General features: G+C 44.0%; 1 protein-coding gene across 1 annotated transcript in view; it reads right to left on the minus strand.

Moving 5' to 3' along the window:
• The window catches only part of LOC109283280 (connector enhancer of kinase suppressor of ras 2), a 280861-nt gene that overhangs the window by 95517 nt on the left and 163070 nt on the right, over positions 1-22274 (minus strand). Inside the window, exon 6 of the mRNA XM_059733119.1 lies at positions 8247-8306. Coding sequence (XP_059589102.1) covers positions 8247-8306 — 60 coding nt within the window. The remainder of the gene's footprint in view (positions 1-8246; positions 8307-22274) is intronic.

A 22274-nucleotide genomic window follows, 5' to 3' on the forward strand; every position in this document is an offset into this window, starting at 1 on the left:
GGCCCCTCCCACTGCCGGTGCTTCCTGGTGCAGCCACTTAGAGCCCACGCAGGGCTGCCTTGCATCTATTCTGTGCTGTCACTGCTGCCCCATGGGGCAGCCCAGAGGTGGTGGTGATGCAGCGGAGATGCAGGGCAGCCCCATGCAGGCTCCGGGCAGCTGCACCTGGAAGTGCCGGTGGTGGTGAGGGGGAGGGGCTGCTTTTGTCCTGTGCTGAGCAGCAGTTTCTGTTCTGTGCTGCTGCTGCTGCTGCTGCTGCTACTCAGCCCAGACGGGCAAGCCTAAAGCAGACACAGGTCATGCCAGGTCAGGGCTGCACATGCTGGTCCCCACCACTACTGCAGGGCTGGGGACAGCAGCAGCTACAGGTAGAAGGAGCCCCTGTCACCCAGACTTCCCAGAGAGGCAGCTCAGCTGGGCAGCGCCTCAGCCAGGTGACACCAAAGGACCCACTGTGGGCCAGACAAAGCCCCTCCATGGGCCAGATCCAGTCCATGGGCCATATTTTACCCACCCCTGCTCTAGATCCAGTCCAGATCAAGTGTAACTGCTATAATACTATGAATATGCCAAAATATTAAATTCCATACATTACCAGTGTCTGGCACTTTTCAACATTTACAGACATTGCACTTATAAACAAAACACTTTTGTTGATTCTGAGGCAAAAAACCTAAATTGCTATTGTGTGAATCAGAGTTTATTTAACAGAATGAATTCAAATGTAAACTACTGGCCCCATATAGTGGTTGCTCTGTTTAAAGACAAGAAAGAGACATACATCTTTGTTCTGAGAAACATAGGCATTCATTTATCTTGTCCTATAGTTTAGGAAAATGTAAGAAATACCAACCTCCAGTATATAACTTTTAAAAGTAGAAATATAAAATACACGATTTCATAGATTTCATAGACATTAGGGCTGGAACGGATCTTGGAAGATCATCAGGTCCAGCCCCCCACCCAAAGGGCAGGAAGTCAGCTGGGGTCATAGGATCCCGGCAAGATAAGCATCCAATTTACTCCTGAAGGTGTTCAATGTAGATGCTTGAACCACCTCTGATGGCAGGCTATTCCAGTTCTTGGGGGCTCAGACAGTAAAGAAATTCTTCCTTATATCCAGCCTGAAACGGTTTTGCAGTAGTTTGTAACTGTTTGACCTCGTCATCCCTTGGGGCAGTCTGGTGAACAAACGTTCCCCCAGATGCTGGTGGTCACCTCTTTTAAACTTATAGGTGGTCATCAGATCACCCCTGAGCCTGCACTTTTCCAGGCTAAAGAGCCTCATAGATCTCAGCCTGTCGTCGTAAGATCTGTTGTCCTGACCTCTGATCATGCGCGTGGCTCTTCTCTGCACTCTCTCAAGCTTCTCCACATCCTTTTTGAATTGTGAAGTCCAAAACTGGACGCAGTACTCCAGCTGCAGCCTCACCAAGGCTGAGTACAAGGGGAGAATGACGTCCCAGGATTTGCTTGAGAAGCGTCTATGGGTGCAAGCCAGCATTTTGGTCGCTTTACTAGCCATAGCATAACCTTGTAGGCTCATGATCATCTTGTGGTCAATGATGACCCCCAAAGTCTCTTTCTTTCATAGCACTAGCCAGCGTAGCACTGCCAAGCCTATAAAGATGCTGCAGGTTTTTCCTCCCAAGGTGGAGAACCTTGCATTTTTCAGTGTTAAACACCATCAGGTTCTCTTTCGCCCATTTGCTGAGCCTGTCCAGGTCAGCTTGGATCACCCTCCTGTCTTCAGGTGTGGATGCTTTGCCCCAAAGTTTGGTGTCATTGGTGAACTTGGCCAGTCCGCTTCTGACTCCAATGTCCACATCATTAATAAAGATATTGAACAATATGGGTCCAAGGACAGAGCCTTGGGAACCTCACTGGTCACAGGGCACCATGACAATTGACTTCCATCAATTAACACCCTTGGGGTCTGCCCACGGAGCCAATTTCCCAGCCAGCGGATAGTGGTGGGCCCAAGGTCACAATTGGCCAGTTTCGCCAAGAGGTGATCATGGGATACCAGTTCAAAGGCTTTTTTGAAGTCAAGATATATGACATCAATCTCTTCTCCCTTGTCCAGGTGATAGGTCACCTGGTCATAAAAGGAAATGAGATTGGTCAAGCAAGACCAGCCCACAACAAACCTGTACTGGCTATCCCTCAGGATGTTGGTGTTGGCCAGTCCATTAAGGATGGCCTGTTTAATAAACTTTTCTAAGATCTTCTCTGGGATAGAAGTCAGGCTGATGGGCCTATAGTTTGTCGGATCCACTTTCCTCCCTTTCTGAAGATAGGCACCACATTGGCCTTCTTCCAGTCTGGGCACTACACGAGAGCACCAGGAGTTTTCAAAGATCTGTGCCAGAGGCTGGGCTATGATGCTCGCCAGCTCCTTGAGTACCTTGGGGTGTAGGTTGTCAGGGCCAGATGACTTGAAGGTATCCAGCCTCTCAAGGTGTTCCTTTATGAGGTCCGCATTGATGGAAGGCAAGGGATCTCCCTCACCTGGACCTCCCTGTCCCGTAGTGGGCATGGGCGTCTCATGGGACTGATGAAAGACCAATGCAAAGTACCCATTTAATAGGTTGGCTTTTTCCTGGGCATCAGTTGTCCTATCTGGTTTAGCAGGGGTCCAATGTTGCCCTTGCTTTTCCTCCAGCTCCCCACATATCTGAAAAAGGACTTTTTATTGTCCTTGATGCTCAAAGCTAGTTGGAGTTCAGTTGCAGCCTTGGCTTTCCTGGTTCGGTCCCTGCAGGACCGGACCAGTGCAGAATATTCCTCCTTGGAGGTAAATCCCATCCTCCATCCTTTGTAGGCCTTTCTTTTTAGCCTCACGAGTTCTGCCAGATGCCTGGAGAGCCAGGGGGGATGTTGTGCCCTCTTGCTGCCTTTCCTTAGAGATGGAATAGAATTAGCTTGTGCATTGAGGATCGCTCCCTTGAGAAGCAATCACTCTTCCTGGATTCCCCTCTCCCTGGGGTCGTGGTCCCTTAGGGCCTCACTGACAAGCCTCTAACATGTCAGACTACAGCATCTCACTAGTACTTGTAAAAATAGAGACATATGCAAAGTCTTTAACATTGAATCTACATACAAATATATCCATGTTCAGATAACTCTCAGTAAAAAGAAGATTAATTAAAAGAAATGAATTAATGGGCAATGTAAAAAATGTCTGAAATATTAATACAGATAGTCCATGATTTCTTGACTCTAGCCAGGTACACACATTACACAGAAACTGGTCTAAGTTTATTGGAAATTGTTCTAAAACAATAACTGTATAGAACTTCATTGCACACAGACCAGTCTAAAACTGGTGGAACTTGGTCTAAGATAGACCAGGATAAATACACATTCAAATATAATCAAGTTGGTTAGACTGGTGAATCAAATTTCTGTAACAAACCCTCTATCAATTCAAATTAGAGCACTGTCCTCCAACATCCTGGCCTCCTTTGTGGCCCCCCACAATCTCCCTCACAGGGAGGTATGCTAGTACTTGGCCCACACTCAGCTGCTCCAGACAAGCACCCAGTGGGCCCTGCCCCTGCGCTGTACCAGAGCGAAGCCAGCACAGACCTGCCCCAGCCCCACCTCCTACCTCCTGCGAGCTCTCAGCTGCAAGCAGGCAGTGGGGAGGGGGGAGAAGGGAAGCGTGTCTGTCATTCATATATTCATAGATTGTTAGGGGCTGAAAGGGACTTCACATAATCATCGGGTCCAGCCCTCCTGCACTAGACAAACCTAAAGAAGGGCGTCTTATTGTCCTTGATTTTTGTTGCTAGTTTAAGTTCAGTCACAGCCTTAGCCTTTCTAATCTGCTCCCTAAAAGTGCAGGCCATTGCTGTACAGTCCTCCTTGGGGGATGTCCCAAGCTTCCATTGTTTGTATGCCTCTTATTTCTTTTTCAAGAGGACCATGACATCCCTGTTAAGCCAAGAGGGCTCACCAGCCCTTCTGCTAACTTTCCTTCACATGGGATTGGACTTCTTGTGCTTCAAGGATCATGTTCTTGAGGAATGACCACTCTTCCTGCACTCCTTTCACCTTTGGTTCCTGGTCCCATAGCACATCTCCTACTATTGCCCTGAGCCTATTGAAATTTACTTTTTTGAAATCTAAAACTTCAAACCTGCTAGCTAATTTGCCTGCCTTGTGACAGATGGTGAACTTGATGGTTTTATGGTTGCCATTGCCCAGGCTACCCTCTATAATCAAGTTGCTCACCAGAGTGTCTCCTTTGGCCAAGACCAAGTCTATGAGAGCATTATCTCTGGTTGGCCAGTGCATTTTCTGAGTCATATACAGTTCTTCAATACAGGTCAGGAAGCAACACGACCGATCTGACTTAACCAAGTGTTCCTCCCAAGAGATGTCTCGGTAATTGAAGTCACCAATGACGACCATGTCCTGTGCATATGCAGCTTCTGCCAGTTCTCAAGAGAACTCTAGATCAAGCTCCTCCCCCTGTTTTGATGTTCTGTAGTATACACCTACAGTTAGGTCTCTCTCGCCGCACCCTTTGCCCCCTGTAATATGACCCAAAACCCTGCATGAGTCCTGGGACCTGCACACCCATGTCCCTGGGCCATGCTCCCACCCTCCATCATGAGGCACCCTATGATGTACAGACACACCTGACACTGGAGCCCAGGAGAGCTCCTGCACTCAGGCACAGCCCCGCAGAGCTCAACCCTGGCTCTTGCACACCCAGACAGGGACTCCAATGCCCTTCTTCTTAGATACAGCCCCACAGAGCCTGACTCTGACTCCCACACACCACATCTCAGAGGTCAAATACAGGCTTTTTGAACAACTGTACTTAGCCTCCATTACCCTCAATTTCTGGATGTGGAAAAAGTTATAATGGTTTTCATCATCATCATTACTGTACACTGTATATTTATAATGTTGTAGTGCCTTGAGGCTTGGGTAGAACAACTTTGGGTAAGGTGTTGTTCATACAAGTAGAAAAGGACAGTCTCTGTCCCAAAGAGTTTATACTCAGACGACAACATAGTACAGGAGGTGAAGACAGACAACTGGGTTAGATTGCTGAGAAGGAGAGAATGGGTGAAACAAAGGATGTGCACAATTATTTATAGATAATGAGAAGCAGCTAATGTAGCCTGATATCCATCAAACCATTTGAGATGTCTAAGAGAAGTCACTTTTGAGGAGTAATCTGCAATAAAATTCATGAATTTTGACCTGGAGCTTTACTTATTTGTAAGGGCAGAATAGGTGAAAATATGAAGATTCCTGTCAGAGAATGGGAGAATCATACAACCAATAATCATTTATGGAATAAATGCAGGAGTTAATCTTGCAATAAAATAAATGGTAGGAGTGGGAGGGAGAGCCAAGCTGGAGAGGGTTTTTTAAGTAAACACAAGAAATCTAAAGCAATAAAAAAATGAGAACCAGCTGAAGGGTTAGAAGCATGGGGATAGTGATGTAATGGACTAGAAAGATGAATTAAGAAGTCTTTTGAATAGACTTAAAACAGGCAAGACTGCAAACACTAAGGTTGAGCAGTATATTTTATATATTTTATACCTGCATACTTAGGTTGGAAAAGTCTGTGGTACTATTTGGACAAATATTATTTAGAAATATTCTAAAGGAAATTTATATGCAAGTTTTATGTAGGTGTTAACAAAAAGAATATTAGAAAGAAACAGCTGAGTTTGAATTCCATCAACTACATGATTTTTGCCAATACTTGGAATATGAAAACCTTTTAAAAATGGAATGCAACTGCCCTGGGTTATAATGAGAGATTGATCAAAAGTAGGTGGAAAACCTCCATGAATCATGGTTTTCTAAGAGCGACATTTTGGTGTGACAGAAAAATAGCTACACTCAAGAATGTGATACACAGGGATCCTGGTTTTCTCTGACAAAAAAAAAAAAAAATCCCCAATTTTCAGATTAGAAAAAGTAACCCAAAATCCACATTTTTTTTCATGATTAAAATGAAACACCACTAATATCTAGATATTAGGGCTGTGCGAGGCTTTGGACAGAGCTTCAGATCCAGGGAAGCTTTGGATGTTTCGGGGTCTGAAGCAGCATATCCAGGTTAAAGGCTGGCCTCGTTAGGCTTCCCAAAGTGGTTCGGAGCTGCCTCGGAGATCCAGCCATAGGGTATCATGGGGAAACAATAAAATCTATAACTTTGTTGTTTTTTGTCAGATTTGGATTAAATTTTCAGGAGTGATAGACTCTGCAGAGAGGATGAAGCCTGCCAAGCTTCATTTGGTTTAGGGGTTTTGGGGTTTGGGAGCAATTGTACCTCAAATTCTTGAAAGCAAAACTCCTGTCACATCTAGGTGTTACAGCACAGGGGGTTCAAAACTGCAGGAGTGGTAGCTCTTACTGAGGCCACAAAGCCTGCCAAGTTTCAAGAAGATCAGTGCAGGGGTTTGTGGGGAACTGCCCCTCAAGCTGCGGACAAGCAAAACTCGTGTCATGGGTGCCTGTGGGACTGACTGTGTGTGTCTTGGGGTCTGGGAGACACTACTGCAGACCTGGCTGCTAAGCTGATGTGTTACCAGTTACCAATCAATCATTCATGATTCATTCAGGCACCAGGGACTCAGGGACCAGCTCAATACACAGGACCTAGCTACTACATAACGACTTACCGAGCATCAATTAGCACCTGGAAATCCAGGCTAAGGAAAGGAAAGTATCAATACAGACAATCAACTGCCCCAGGACAGACAGACTTGGCACAAGTTTTGCCTGTCAGCAGCTAGGGGTGCAGGGGCCCAGAACCCTCCTGCACTGATCTCCTCGACAGCTGGCAGGCGTCACAGCAAGGGCCACCATCCCTGCAGCTGTCACCACGCTGCGCCTTAACACAAGCAGTGTCACCCATGGCACTAGTTTTGCTTGTCCACAGCTTGAGGGGCAGTTCCCCCCAAACCCCTTCACCGATCTCCTTGAAACTTGGCAGGCTTTGTGGCCTCAGTAAGAGCTACTACCCCTGCAGTTTTGACCCCCCTGAAATTGTAACACACAGCCATGACATGAATTTGGCTTTCAAGAATTTGGGGTACAGTTCCCCCCCAAACCCCATACCAATCTTCTTGAAACTTTGCAGGTTTCATTCTCTCAGTAGAGGCTATCATCCCTGCAAGTTTCATCCAAATCAGACAAGAAACAACAAAGTTATAGATATTTCATTGATTCCCCATTATACCCTATGGCCTGATCCCCGAGGTGGCTCTGAAGCTGCAGAGCCACTTTGGCTGGATCGAGGCGGAAGCCCACTCCGGAGCTCCAGAGCAGATTGTGGCCATCTGAAACGGCCAGATCTGGAGCTGGATTGGATCTCTGCCAACTCGCACAGGCCTACTAGATATATATTATAGTGGTATCTCATTTTTAATCATGAATAAATATGGATTTTGGGTTACTTTTTTTAAACCAAAATTTGGGGATATTTTACCAGAGAAAACCAGGATCCCTGGTGATAAAGGATATAATATATAGGAAACATTCATGTGCAATTAAAAAATAGTGTCATGAACTTATTGGAAATGTGTGATGGGGCTCAAGGGGTGGCAGAATGCAGACGTCCAAGGTTTTTTGAGCTTTGTTGTTTATTCATGGATTTTGTTTTAATTTCTAAATATATTTTAAATAATTTTCAAATCAATACAGAGGTAACTGAAAAAGGAATTATACCTTTTATTGCTAATATTTACACCTTATTTTCTCACTGATCATATAGCCTAAAATAATATATGCATCATGTTGTAAGAAGGCAAACTGAAGAGAAAAAAAAGTGGGTTTTTTTGAGCCATGGTAGAATTCTGGCAGCATAGAGCAAGCAAAGAGCCTACACATCAGCACTAATCACTCTCTCTTTCCTGCTCAGCCAAAAGCTGCTGCCAGTTTGGCTGCGGCTGTGATAGGGTTAGGTCACTAGCTTGTGGTTGAGCTTCAGACTCCGGCCCCCTACCTACAGCCAGGAGGGGGCCAGTCCCCAAGCAGCCATTCCAGCATCTGCACATCTCCATTCCAGCATGGAAATCAGAATCCTCACTTGGAACACGCCCCCCAATTTTGAATGGCTAATTTGGGGGAAAGGTGCATATAGTATTTCAGTAAATATGTATCTCAAAACATAGGCTTGAATTAAAGCAAATCTTAAACATATAGATACATGTCTAATTCTTGTTGGTACAATATATAAATCTCATTAGAATACAAAGGCTTACATTTTCAGTAGTTCCAGTGATTACGTGCAGCCCATCATATGTTGATTTGATATACATCCCCTAAAGAAAGATGAGAGAAGGAACAATTAGTATCTCTGTGTGGTTACTGCTACAAAAAAAAAAAAAAAAAAAAAAAAAATAGCTCGCTCGTGCTAAAGTAAAAAGATAAAAGACGTTTAAACAATAATATTAAGAGAACATGCATTCTGATTTAATCTTAATACTATTTCAGCAGATTGGAGGGAACTATACTGAATAAAAATTTCAAAAAAAAATTAAAACAAATACATATTGCAAATCACTCGAAAAACATACTTTCAATTTTGATGCTTCTTCACTACTTCCAGTACAATAACATAAGAAAGTCTTTGGGCAGGATTTAACAACTGGCATTAGCAGGTAACCTAGACACAATGTGGCATTTATTTAGATACCATAAATATTTATATATATATTATATATACATAATTATAGATATTAATATCAGTGTGTGTGTGCATGTGAATTTGTGTGTATATGTGTGTGTGTGTGATCACACTATTATATACATACACATGCATACACATACACATACACACACACACACACACACACATATATATATATATAAATAAATGTAAAAGAAACAAATCTGTCAGAACTGATGCAAAGAACAGAAGCAGAGACTTCAAATAACACATACTTTTGATTTAGCAGAAATGAAACTTGATAGGTACAGCTGAAGTGTCAGTAAGGTTCAGCTGCTAGCTTTCTTGGCTCTTGGGAAGTGGGTCAGCATTTCACTTATCATCACAAGAGTCAGATTTTCCCCTAACACTGGCAAAGTCATATTGTACTGTTAAAACATATTCATTTACAGAATCCTGAAATGGAAGTTAAAATCTCACAACAGGTTAGAAAGAGGATTTTCTTTAATAGAAAATGTTGATTGTCAGGGAAAAATACCCAAAATCTGAAATATTTTTATTTCAAAATGCTGCCATGGTGTGCCATGGGAATTGTAATTTCAATGTTTCATGTCCCCAAGGGTTAGACTTCCTTGTTGCATTACATCTCTAAGGAAACACCATGATACTTACCCTTGGGGAAGGAAGGAAGTGCATTGTGGAAGTTGCATGGAACATGTACAGTGCATCATAGTGAGTCCAGCTGGCAAAAAAAGGTAGGTAACCACTTTGCTTCAGTTGAAGGGGAAAAAATGAAAGGAGGTGAGTTTACCCCAGGTTAAGAGGGAAAATGCACCATAAAAATGACAACAAGGCCACAAAATGGCATCATCTGTAGCACTGTCAGAAAAGAGGTAGCAGTAGCAAAGAGGGGTCACAACCAATGGCAAGGCATTAAGCTGCAGTAGAGTCTTTGGGCTGTCTGAATAGAGAAGGTAAATAAAGGAAAATCTTTCACATGGAACAGTGTGATTCACAGGATGGTGAAAGTGGTGGGAAACTAGAAAGGATGCTGTTCTGATTGCCTCCTTACTTCAAGTCACTAAGACACATGAAACTGTTGCTTGACAGGTGATTGAGTAGAAATGAGAAATATTTCTCTTAGTACATGAGAAGCATGAGAAACAGGACAAGAGTGTATTTGAAATCCTGCCCACCTCCCTCCTTGGAATTAAACATAGTGTGGGACTCTGGTTGAGAAAAAAATGAAAAGCTGGAAGGGCTTTACCGACTGCCACACTGGAAAATAAATAGCAGTCTAGGGTGCCTTCTATGGCTAGGTACAGACATTACACATAAACAGATGTAAGTGATTGGAACCTGATCTAAACCTGTAGCAGAACAAAAGTTCAGTGCACATAGACTGGTTTAAAAATGGTGGAACTAGATCTAAGATAGACCTGGATGGATGCAGTATCAGACTTAATCAGTTTAGATTAGATAGGTCTATTGAACTTCTGGACCAGATCGCCTCCTGACTCAAGTCACAGTCTGCCAGCAGGCCAGGCACCTCTGTGGCCCCCCAGCTCCTCCTTCACATGGAGGCACACTGGAACTTGGCTTGCACTTGGCTGCTCTGAACTGTCAGCTGCAGGCAGGGGGGATGGGAAGGAAGTGTCTGTGGCTCTGTATTTTTTATTTATTTATACAATGTCCCTAGGCAGGGGAGAGGGGGGAAGCTCTGCAGAAGGAAGGATCAAGCCCCTTGGAGCTCTGGCAAAGGCAGGTGCCCAACAGCAGGACAGGGCAGGGTAGGGCAGGCAGAGCAAGTGAGCAGTGGTTGAAGCATAGGTGCTGACTTTTATTTTTGCTGGGGGGGTGGTAATATGATGCCCCCCTCCACCCCCAACAAAAGCAGAGCCAAGCAGAACTCGTGGGGGGGGGGGGGGCAAGAGTAAATGTAGGCTGCATGCTGCACCACTCCAGGAAATCCAAGCAGGACAGGCACCCCCAGCCCCCATCACAACTCCTAGGAGATGCTCATTCCCAGACTGCCCCCATGTCAGCACTTAGTGGACGGGTTCTCCTGCCTGGATCTTGATCTCTGGGCATCCCTAGCCTGGCTGGGATTCCTCACTTATCCCGTGAACTCCCCCCTGCACTCCTGACTACTCATTCCTTCCTTCCCTTTCCCCTACACTTAGTTTCATGCTGTGAAGGTGCCTCCCAGTGATTTCTCAGAGCCCAAAATCATCATCAGTGCCTAGGCAAGGCAGAGATGCCCTCCACTGCCCAGTAGCCCATTCACTACTGCCTTCAGCTGTGAAGCTGTAGACAAGAAACAAGTTTACCAGGTCACTGGATCTGCCATGGGTGCTAGACACAGAGCTTGTCTGGGCCTATGAGCAGAATTCAAATGACTAAATTATAATATCAGTGCCCTTTTGCACAAGAATGTAAACTCATGACTGGGACCACCTGAAACATAACAATACAGTTAATCTCATCTCTGACTTTGGTATCAAGTACAGACCATGCCCACTTACTCTAAATTGATTATGAATAAGTTCCCCTTTCAATGCGATTGCCTCTTTCTTGTTATCAGATCCCTCACCAATTTAGGTGTTTGTACCAATTGGAAAATATTTTGGATTCTGCCCAGTTATCACAACAACCTATACAGTGCCTTACAATTCAGGGTCTAAGGTGCTCAAGTCAAGTAATCAAGTCCCACATCAATTAAATAAAGTAGTATATCTCCAGTTTAGGGTGTTGGCCTCGAGCAAACAAGCCACACTATAGTTAAGCAAATGATAAACCTCCAGAGTGATCAAGGGGTTTTGTGCATATCAGTTTCACCCACAACAACCAGAGATGGATCCAAAAGGCTAACATTTACTTCATAACCAAAGGACAATGACCTCCACATTGTCAGCTTTGCCTGATCTTCAACCCATCAAGAAACATATGCTTTGAAGAATGAGTATAAGAGAAGGATGGAGCTGCCAGCAAGGCACTCTTATCTCAGAAGGGAAACACCATGCTGATCCATCATAACCTGCACCCAGTTGCCTATCTTCAATGACAACGAATCCACGCCTAATGAGAGGCTGCAAAGATCAGGACCACTTCCTTGCCCATGCTGGTGAGAAAACCATTATTACGGCTAGAAATATACTGGACTTGATTATAGCTTGTTTTGTTTGTAGATTGCAACAGCCTACCTGTCATTTTCCTATATAGCCTTTCTGCTGATTATCGATGTAAGTGTCATGTCAGTCTTCCCAAGCACTAAGCACCCCATTTTTAATTGCAACAATGGGGAACAGCTGTTGCCAGACCCAATCCCCACATACAAGGAGCCCCTTACCCTTCTTCTTCTCCTTCCCCTGCATCAGAACATGAAGCCAGAGGTTTCTGCTGCTTGCCTGGCTAGCCTATTGTCAGCTGCCTTCCCTTTGGGAGCCCCAAAGGTTTGAGCCAGACCTAAAGGCATTCTTATGCTGAGTTTGGATAGGGCTGAACCTGCCTCAGGCAGGGGTCAGACCTGATGACCTCTGGAGGACCCTTCCAGCCCTACTTCTTTGTGATTCTCTATGATTCCTGTGGCTGACAGAGCAGCATGGGGGAGGGGGGGGGGAGAGAAGAGGGGTGCTCCCCCATGCCTGACAGCTAATCAGTGGTGACCTACCCATTCAGCTGTGCTTGGGAGTCTCTGGCAGCCCAAGAGCCCGTGGGGCACACTGGAAGGCATGCAAGAGTGCCCCAAGCTGCTGGCCTCTGCCAGGGCAGGTAGCCTTTGTGTCCTGCGCCCCGACCAAAAAGCGAACGGATGTTCTATTCTCTCCCAAACTAACTTCGTGCACTTAAAGCGAAGTGTGAAACTTGGAACACTTCCACCTTGGACTTTTGGAATGTCTATACCTAGTCAATATGTGCTCCTAAGGCAAAAAACGTCACCAGTCAGAGCACAAGATGCAAGACATGTCCAGAAGTGAGAATGTATACATGAGCAGTTACTCAAAGGAGAACAGTATTTTTAACCAAGAGATAAAAGTCTGTGTATGGTATTACATGGTTCTTAGCTATAATACTGTAAAAAAAAAAAAAAGAGTTATGTGATATTTTTATACCATTTTTCTTTTACATATTTCTGTATATAAACTATGGTAGCTATAACTGATTTTTCCATCAGAGAAAAGGATTTGACTAGAAGACTGAATAAATAAAGAAAATTGCTAAGAAAGATGTTTGTTTTAGTTCATGGCATCTGTTCTACAGGCCACATGTGCACTGCTTGAAAGATGGCACTTCGAATCATTCTTTACAGAACTGTAAACATTTCTCATCAAAAACCTTGTCCTTGATATGCAGACTGCCAGCACTTGCCTATCCTGTTGTAACAGATAATGTACTGTGTACAGTTCAGTTCAGCTCTTAACTGCACTCTGGTAGGAAGATCTCAAAGGACAATTTATCCTTCAACATGAGAAGACACAGATACTTAGAGAAACTGTTTCTGAAGGACAATCCATGACAAAGCTGTTTTGGGGATTGCTCTGCTTCATTTTAAATCAGAGTTTATAAGGAGAAAGACTTGAACTTCAAATCTTAATCTTAAATTATACTGAAATATGTTTGGCTTAAGTCCCCACATTTAATTTTTTTGCAATATACATGCTAAAATGTGCCACATATAAAAAGGCTTTACACTGTCAGCTAAAAAGGTTTTCAGGGATGGTGTTTGTGAAACTGTCCACTACTACAAGCTTTCTGGTCATTTACAGCCTTTGTACATGCCACAAAAGTGGCCTTTAAAGCAGCTTAAATGCCCTTTCTCACCTCTTTAATGGTATTGCTGTTTACACCGTCGGCAGCGTATTGCATATCAAATTACTTTGGGACATAGCAAAATAAAACATGTCTGAGGTGTTTTAGTTTGCTACCTTAGTAGCTGCAGAGAGAAGCACCAGGCCCCATGCAGCTCAGGGGCTGTGCAGGCAGCCCATGCAGGCAGGCTCCACTGAAGAAAAAAAAGCAGCAAGCCTGATCTTTTTTTCCCCCCACAGAGCCTGCCTGGGCTGCAGGGGGCCCGGTGCTTCCCTCCACGGCTGCGCTGCCCACTGGGACTGCCCGGGCTGGGTTCCTGCAGGTGGGTGCTGCCTGGGGGGTGCTGCCACGGTGGGAAGCACACCCCGCCACCCCCGCAGCTCAGGGATCACTTGGCCTGCCAGCAGCTTGCCCTCCCCCCGCCTCCAGAGAGACAGGTAAGGATCAGGTCCAACCCTTGTGTACATGTCACAGGGGTTTACTTTGGTTTAAATTGTAGAGGAGTTTTTAAAAACCCACCACTTCAACTGAGGGAGAAATATACCAAAGTAAACCCCTGTGGGGTGTACAAACAGCCTTAGAAACATGCTGTTAACTTGTTCAAATGTAATAACAGTATCTACATAGTAAACTGTCATTCACAGGCTAAATATGGACCTTGTCCTAGATTTAACAAACCACTGGCTTTGATTTCTCTCTTCATTGCTTTATCAGTGAGGCATTCCTATGAGAATAAGCACCTTCATGATTAAGGGTTCTAGAGAAAATAAAAATATAGCGTTTTAAAAAAAAGCGCAGTCCAAGTAATATACATATGCATTCTGTGCAAAAACGTGGAATACTATAATTGAGAAAATAGAATCATCAGGCTGTTGGGGTAGGAGGAAAGGGAATTTGGCTTGTTTTATAGGTCTCACTGACAGTTGCTAAAACTGCTAGAGTTCAGAAAGTATCATCAACAGTAGAAAGTCTTTGTAAAACTGTTCTACTATCAGCAAGGCTTCAAGCAGTCTTATTGATTCAACACATAAAAACAGATAGAGTGTTCTGAAATCCTACATTTGTATTATAACATCTTCTATTTTATAGAACCTTTCATTTTAAAGCATTTTATGCATAAATATTTAACAGGGGCCCAATCCTGAATAACCACACTCAACACAATTTTGCTATTAACTTCGATGGAAACAAAATGATATAGACAGGGTGCATATACAAGTGCCTATTAATGCACAGCAATAAACTCTGAAGTTTATTGCTTTGGAGTTTATGGCTGCCGGGCACACATCTGCATACATGCCTGAGATCGAAACATGTTGAGCTGGGACAGAGGAGCCCCAGCTGCCAGGAAGCCCAGGGGGTCAACCTGCCAGTCCAGCGCTGCTCTCCCCTGCAGTTCAACATATTGCAAAGGGGCTGGCTGGGGGATGAGGGTAATTCAGTGCAGTAGGTAGCCCCCATACTGTAGCACCCTCATGCCCCAGTCAGCTGGGGCAGCATCTACATCTGTGCTCCTGCAGAGTTTTTTACTTTGCAAGAAGATAGTACTTGTATTTAAAGGTATTAAATAAATTAAATCTGTTTACTCCAGCCAAATAGAGACACATGCATAGACACCAAGACACTTACTGCACAGCTAATTAGTCAACTGTGCACTAAATGTTTCATGTAGTCCCTAGGTTTGCTGGAGGGCTAGTTGGGGATTTACAATGTGGACTGCAACATTTTGCAGGCAATTTAAAAGAAGCAATGTTTATGCCTCTTAAAAAGCCTGTTTTTATGTCAACTTTATTCCAAGGTTGAGTTAAACCATGTTAACAAAAACAAAAACAAAAACCCACAATATTTTGATATCTTTACTCACAGTGGGTCAGCCTCTCATTCACACAAAGGCTCTTTGCTCTAGAAACCATATTGTACAAACCAAAGGAATCAAAGTAAGAAGGCACAGGTAATTTTTATTCTGGCATTTCCTAATTTTTGAGTGTTTCACTTTGTAGCCTTTATAGTGCTCTTTTAAAGTAGTTTTTTTTAATGTTATTTTCTCTGTTTAATAAATGACAACCGAAAACCTCCCCACAGCTATCCCACATGGTAATCAGCAGAGTTAGAAACTTTAGAGCCACTCTGCCAAATACATTAATATAGTAACTGATAGCAATTATAGGCTAGCACTGCATGGGCATTTATAGACATGCTCTGGGAGGTGGTGCGGGGGGGGGAAGGAATGCTTTAATTAGCACAGCACCAAAAGCTATGCTAGTTTAAAGCACCCAGGGTCTCACATGTATCAGCACCCCCACACTGAAAAATGGTGGGGGCAGTACTTTGAACTAAATCTCTTTGAATAAGTTTAAAGTGTGCCACCACCACTTTTCAGTGCAGGAACACTGATACACGTGACGCTGGCAAAGTCAATTAGTTGAGTCTGCTCTGATACGCTGTAATTACAGTACACTGGAGCAGCCTCCCTGAACATGTATAGGAGCTGCATGAGACACATACTTTGCAATACATTTCACAGATACTTGCTGACAGAATAGGAACAGAGAGACTTAGAAATCTTGGGTTCCATTCTTGTCTCTGAAGGAGAGTTTGTTATAGTGGGCACAAATCTGCTTATTTCCCCCAAATGTGGGCCTATCTGTCCTGTTCTTTCCAACCTGTTTCAGTCCAGTCACCACCAGGTCCTTATCCCATTCTTATTCCTACCCAGCTCCAGTTTTTTCCAGCTTCTTTCAGGCTTCTCTTCCAGATCTCTTTTCATAGTTAGTTCAAGTTTTGCTCACTGTCTTAAGTCCTCTGTTTCTCCATACCCCCAGTCTTTGTCTTCTTGCCTAAAAAACATTAGTGTCTCCTGTAAGCTTCTTATCTCATCTCAGTGTTCCCCATCCCCAGCCATGTGGTTCCTATTTCCCCAAATTCTTCCCCCCCCCAGCTCTCAGTTAGTCTCTAACACCATGCCTCCCAGTGCCATTCTTTTTTTGCCTAATCAGTCCCAGTCTTCACTCCAGTTCCCAGTTTCAGTATTATACTCAACAAATCTCATTCTCCTTTCTCCACCCAACTGTTCTCAGACTTTTGTACCTTGGATATTCAAATGGGACAGTTTCCTCCTCTGTGCTGCCTTGTACTAGCAGAGGCATCAATGACAGCATGAAAGAGACAGTTGCCTTTTTCTCTGTTGCAGTGACAACTCCACTCCATTATATACTCACCACTAAAGGGAACGTCTGGCATTGTTCCTTTACCCCTGGGATAGAGAAACCACATAGGAGGTTCAGGGGTCTGACCCCAGAGTCTGATGCCCCCTGCCATGACTTTGCTGTTAAACATTTTTTACACTGGAGAGACTGTCTCTAGAGGCCAGGGCATCTTCTTTGATGCCCTCCCTCTTGGCTCCAGCCTCAGGGCTTCTTCACTCCCAAGCTCAGTCCTGCCCCTCTGTGCTTCTCACTAGGGTATATGTCCCCTTTAAGACAGCCTTTAGGGCTTCTCTACCTTCTGAGGCTATTGGGGTAGTACAGACCCTAAATGTGGACCCCTGGTCCTAACTGTGCCTTAGGGGCTATAATCATGGCCTCCAGCCATTCCCATAGCCACAACCATACCTCACAGGTGTCACAGTTGTAATTCCCATGGGGCTCCCTAACCCAGCCAACAAACCTAGTCCCCTGGGCCTCAGATCCTTGTTTGGCTTTCAGCTTTTCCACCTTTGGCCCATTTCCTTTGACTGAGACCCTCAGCCCTGGCCCACTACCTCACCTCAGACTATAGCAACTTGGCCTTGGCCCCTCAAGGTCCTGGCCAGAGCTATATACATCTTTTGTTCCTGGCTTAAAGGACAGATTTCCTATGGAAACTAGGGGCACACATGGGAATTAATGCAAACAATTAATGTGTCTGGTATATCTATGGGAATTTCACCACTAAAGGGGGGGGGGAACAGTATAGGTCTGACAAAAAAGAGTCTCCTGCTCCAAATGCCTACAGTTCTTAACCAATTCCTTGATCCAGTCTTTTCTTACAGATATGCAGGTAGCAAAATACATTTTGAAGATTAAATGGAAACAAAATAGAAATATCCTATTGAAACAAAACATTCTGCTGCATGATCTTTTTCGCTGGGAAGAGGGTGTCAGAAGAGACAGTACATGACAAAGTTAGTCAAAATGTTTAATGAATTACCAGAACGCACTTGGATTCTTCAGTAATAAGTATAAAAACCTTCAATTTGTGTTTCCTTTGTGTATGGCTTTTACTGAAAAGAGCTAGGTTGGCTTTTCTCATGTCTCTAGCAACTTTTTAGATGCATCTGGGCTTTTCTTTGCAATCTGGGAAAGAAGAGGAGTAGCCAGTACTATATAACTTTCTAGAAAAGTAATTCTCAACTTTCTTAGACTTGAGGCACCCCTCAATAGATTGAAAGCATCCCTTGGAACATGCCATTTCTTAGTTTTCACCTTTTTTGGGCTACAGAAAAATAACAGAGCAATTTTTCTGTTGCAAAGAATCCAGAAAGACCACAACAGGTCAGAATGTTTTCGACCCTATGGATTCCTCTTTGAAATCTCTGGGTTTATCCTATAAATCATGTTTGCATACCTAATAGTGCTAACATTACATGGAACCCTTCAATAGAGCTCAAGGTACTCCATAGTGCCGCAGCAGGCTGGTTGAGGATTACTGTATTCTCTGTAATTGCAATTCAGAATTGCAGTCTGTAAATCTGTATCTTTAATTCTGTAATCTGTAAATGTATTCTTATGAGAACCTCTGGCAAATGTTCCATGAACCACAAACCACTCTTTCAAACCATTTTAGAGTACTGATGGATGCCTTTATCAGGGATAATGAATATATCCCATCTAGAGCATAACAGAAAATGCAACATGCTATTGGCTTGTTCTCTTGAACACAGAAGCTTATCAGAGTTCTGTATTATCATGAAAACTTAAATAAGCTAGCCTTTTAATTAGAATAACACACAGACTTTGGGCTGCATTGCCTTTATTTCAGCAAGACTCTGCTGCTTCTCCATGTACCACTTCCCTTGCTGATGCACCATTTGGATTTTTTTGCATGCTGTCTTCACTTTTTTGTAGAATCTGAAAATACTGACTTCCTTTAGCATGGTATTATGTTCTTGCCATGCAAAGACGAAGGTTATCTGAGGAGACAGCTGCAAAGGAGACAGATGAATGTTTCATAAAACAAATATTTAAATAGAGAAGAAGAGTATAAGTCTGCAGAGAAATGAATGAAACTGTGGAATGAAAAACTCAGTATTTTAAATAAATAAAACCTGATCAAGGATTCACTTCTTTTAAAGGAGTAGCATTATGCTTGTAGACAATGCACAGTATTAAGGAAGTCAAAACAATGCAGGATAAAAAAGAATAAAAATATTGTCCCTTTCAACAAGATTGTGGATTCTCTAAAATGTCAGGAAAAAAATAATTGCCTGTTCACAATCCCTTATCTAAGGACAAGAATCACCACTATATTTATCATTTAAATGAGACTGAAGAAGTTTCCAGCTTAAAAATAAAGTACATCCAGTTATAAGACAAAACACTACATTCCGAAAAAAAAATATCTATTCAGTTATATCAAGGGCACAGGGCATAGGGAGGACCCTGAAATTAAAATCGACTGTAGTTTCATTCCTCCTGGGTTACTACAACTTCAAAAGGAATGGGAAACCTCCTTATATGAAAAGGAATAGACGTACCCTTGAAATCATTAATATAAATATAATATAATATAAAATAATATAACTAGATCATCATGGAGTGAAAACTCAAAAAAACCCTGAAGAGTTTTACATAAAAAATTCCCCAAGTTATAGGCACACACCAACTGCTGAAACTTCCTTAGCCTGACGAAGGGTTTTTGAACTCGAAAGCTTGCTTAATAACTCTTCTCCAGCTATTTGGGTTGGTCTAATAAAAGATATCAAATTCACCCAAGGAACCTTGTCTGCCCAAGTTATAGGCTGCATTTTCATTTTTTTTCAAAATTATGTAAACTTGTGCATGATTTAAAATGATGCAGATATTCTAAATCTGTTAGTTAATACAGACCTGTGAGTGATACTTATATTACTTATATACTATATACTTATAGTTGCCTAACGCATTTTCATTATGTGAGTCTATTTACAAGTGCTTACAACTTTGCCAAACCTTAACATTTTTGGAGTGAAATTTTCCATACCATGTGTGCACTTTTAAGTTGATGTGTTTGTATGTATATTAATTCCAGACAAAAATGGTTCACCTGCCTCACAAAATTAGGTTAAGGTTAAATATGCTTTTCCAGTGTTAAAATGTTTTTTAAAAAGTAGAATAAAAATAAAACTGAAAAAAGAGAGGAAAGATGAGGAATTTGGCATGGGGATTACTCTCAAGTTAGATAGGCAGCTTTTACTGTACTTGTGAAAATCCACCCAGATGTGACTGAGTCTCTGAGAAAAAGAAAATCACCTTTTATAAACACTGGGAGGTAAGATGCTTTAGAAATTAAATATAAAGTAGAAAAACATGAGAAGTAGCAATTTCTTAAAGAAATAGTGTTAAGGACATAAGTACAACCTATCTCAATGGGAAGGAAATATAGTAAGCAAAAATCAATTTGGCTACATCATGAAATCTGCTGGTCTGAATTCAAAAGGAAATCATACAAAAAGTGAAAACTGGATCAAGACAGACAAGGTTCCATGGGTGAATCTGATATCTTTTATTAGACCTGTCATGACCCAAAGGTCTGATTTTTTGTGTGTGCTTCGGCACTCAGAATTATCCCCGTGGGTTTACAGCTTCGTTGCACGGAGGAGTTCTGCTGCACAGAGAACCTGCGTGCAAGGGAGAGAGTTCCCGCCACTTTGCAGCTGTCTTTGCAGGGTGCATTTCCTTTGCAAAACAGAAATCCATGGTGCGAAGGAGTTCCCGCTCTTTGCATGCAAATTCGTGTCCCGCTATTGGCTAGTGCTAAATTATTCCCACGTGGTGGCTAGCGATTGGCCTGCTAGCCTTATAAGAGGCTTGAGCAGTTTCCGCCCAAGCCGAAGAGGACTCCGCATCCATCTCGTGGGGACTCTGGGTGCGCGGCAGGGTCATCGAAGCCCTGTGTGTTACTCAGAGGAGTTTGGCGGCCTGATCCACTGCCCACCTCTTCCCGTCTTCGAGCGGTAACTTTCTATAAGACGTATCAACGAGTTTTCTATTTGGACGCGCGCTTGTCCTGCACATCCGGAGTTCTGTCTGCGTGGAGCCTAGCAAACTCCACGTGATTGTTCGTGTTCTGTCTGCGTGGAGCCTAGCAAACTCCACGTGATTGTTCGTGTTCTGTCTGCGTGGAGCCTAGCAAACTCCACGTGATTGTTCGTGTTTTCTTTTGTAACCGCAACTCAAGCAAGTCTCCAGCCTGCACTGCAACCATCTCGGTGTAAGTAAACAATCTTAAAATCAACCGTTATGTGTCTGTGCCTAGTTCTAGCTCGGCGCCCGCCCTCTCCGACCCGGCCTGCCTGGGCTGCCGGCCACAGCCCGTGTGCAGTGCGATGAAAGGACCCGGGTTCCGGCCCGGCCCGCACGTGGCGATGAGGATGGGATCAGGAGAGGGCTCGCTAGTGTTAGAATTAGTTGAGAACTGCCCTTGGAGAAGTGGGAGACGCAGCGTAGCAAGCGTTGCAGAACTGGAGGCACACATCGCGTACCACCAGGTGGGCGGAACGGGCAGGAGATGTATCCGGGGATACCTTTCGCTAAAGGGAGAAGAAGGAGCTTCCGAAGTCAGAGCCCTAGAAGGGAAAGAAGTGTATCTTCACCCCGCGGAGTTCGGGTGTATCATGAGCGACGAGCGGGTCCTGTACAGGCCCCTCGATGCTGTAACCCTCGCCGAAGTCGACCCGGCGAGCGCAGTAAGCCCAACCCCCACCTGGGAGTGTGTCCGTTGCTCGTGGTGTGCCCGGGAGATGGGAGAGCCGATGCCGATCGGATGGCTTTCCCCTTGCATGGTAATACCTAGACTGAGAGGTCGTGATCATCCGTCCAAGCTCCGCGAAGACCCGGAGACAGAGGACCGCGCTGCAGATGAGAGAGTGGTCCTACGGTGCGACAAGGGGGGAGAATTAAATTCAACTTTTCAGACTATGACAGATCTAATGAATAAAACTTTAAGTTTGAAGACCCAGCTGCGTATGGCCTTTCGGGCGGTCGGAGAAGCAGCTGAGAGAGGGGATCTTAAAAAGCCCCAACAAGATGGCGCCGAACAGAGGGAAGACCGCGTGGAGAAGCCGGAAGAGAGGGATGGAGCTTCGGAAGAGCCCGCAAGTGTTCGGCTGGTAACTCCGCCCAGTGACGCAGCGCCGATTCTGCCGACCACGCTCCTCTGCCGAAGGGAGGGGGAGTCAAGCGGAGGAGTGCATCCGCCCCTCCCGCCTCAGACAGCAACAACCCCCACTGTAACAATGACTACAGATCCGACAGAAACAGCAACAGCAACAACAATTCGCGAAGAAATTGATTAGCCTGCAGCATCAAGCAGCCAAGTCATCGGTCTGCAGAGTGCAGTTCATGCTACCACCTATTACGCTCGTTCCAGAGCTGAACTGCAGAATTTGTGTAGGGAATCCAGTATCTGACTTGAAGAAACTCTGGCTGTGTGGTTGGGACGTCTGGTCGTGGAGCTTGGGTCCGACCTCCTGGACCAGGAAGAAGCAAGCTTCTTGGTGAGACAAGCTTCATGGAGTAGGGGACACGGCAGTGACATTGACATGGTGGCGTTTAGCGTCCACTGGCCTATTCCG

This window comes from Alligator mississippiensis, chromosome 8, assembly GCF_030867095.1.
Source record: "Alligator mississippiensis isolate rAllMis1 chromosome 8, rAllMis1, whole genome shotgun sequence".
NCBI lineage: Eukaryota > Metazoa > Chordata > Crocodylia > Alligatoridae > Alligator > Alligator mississippiensis.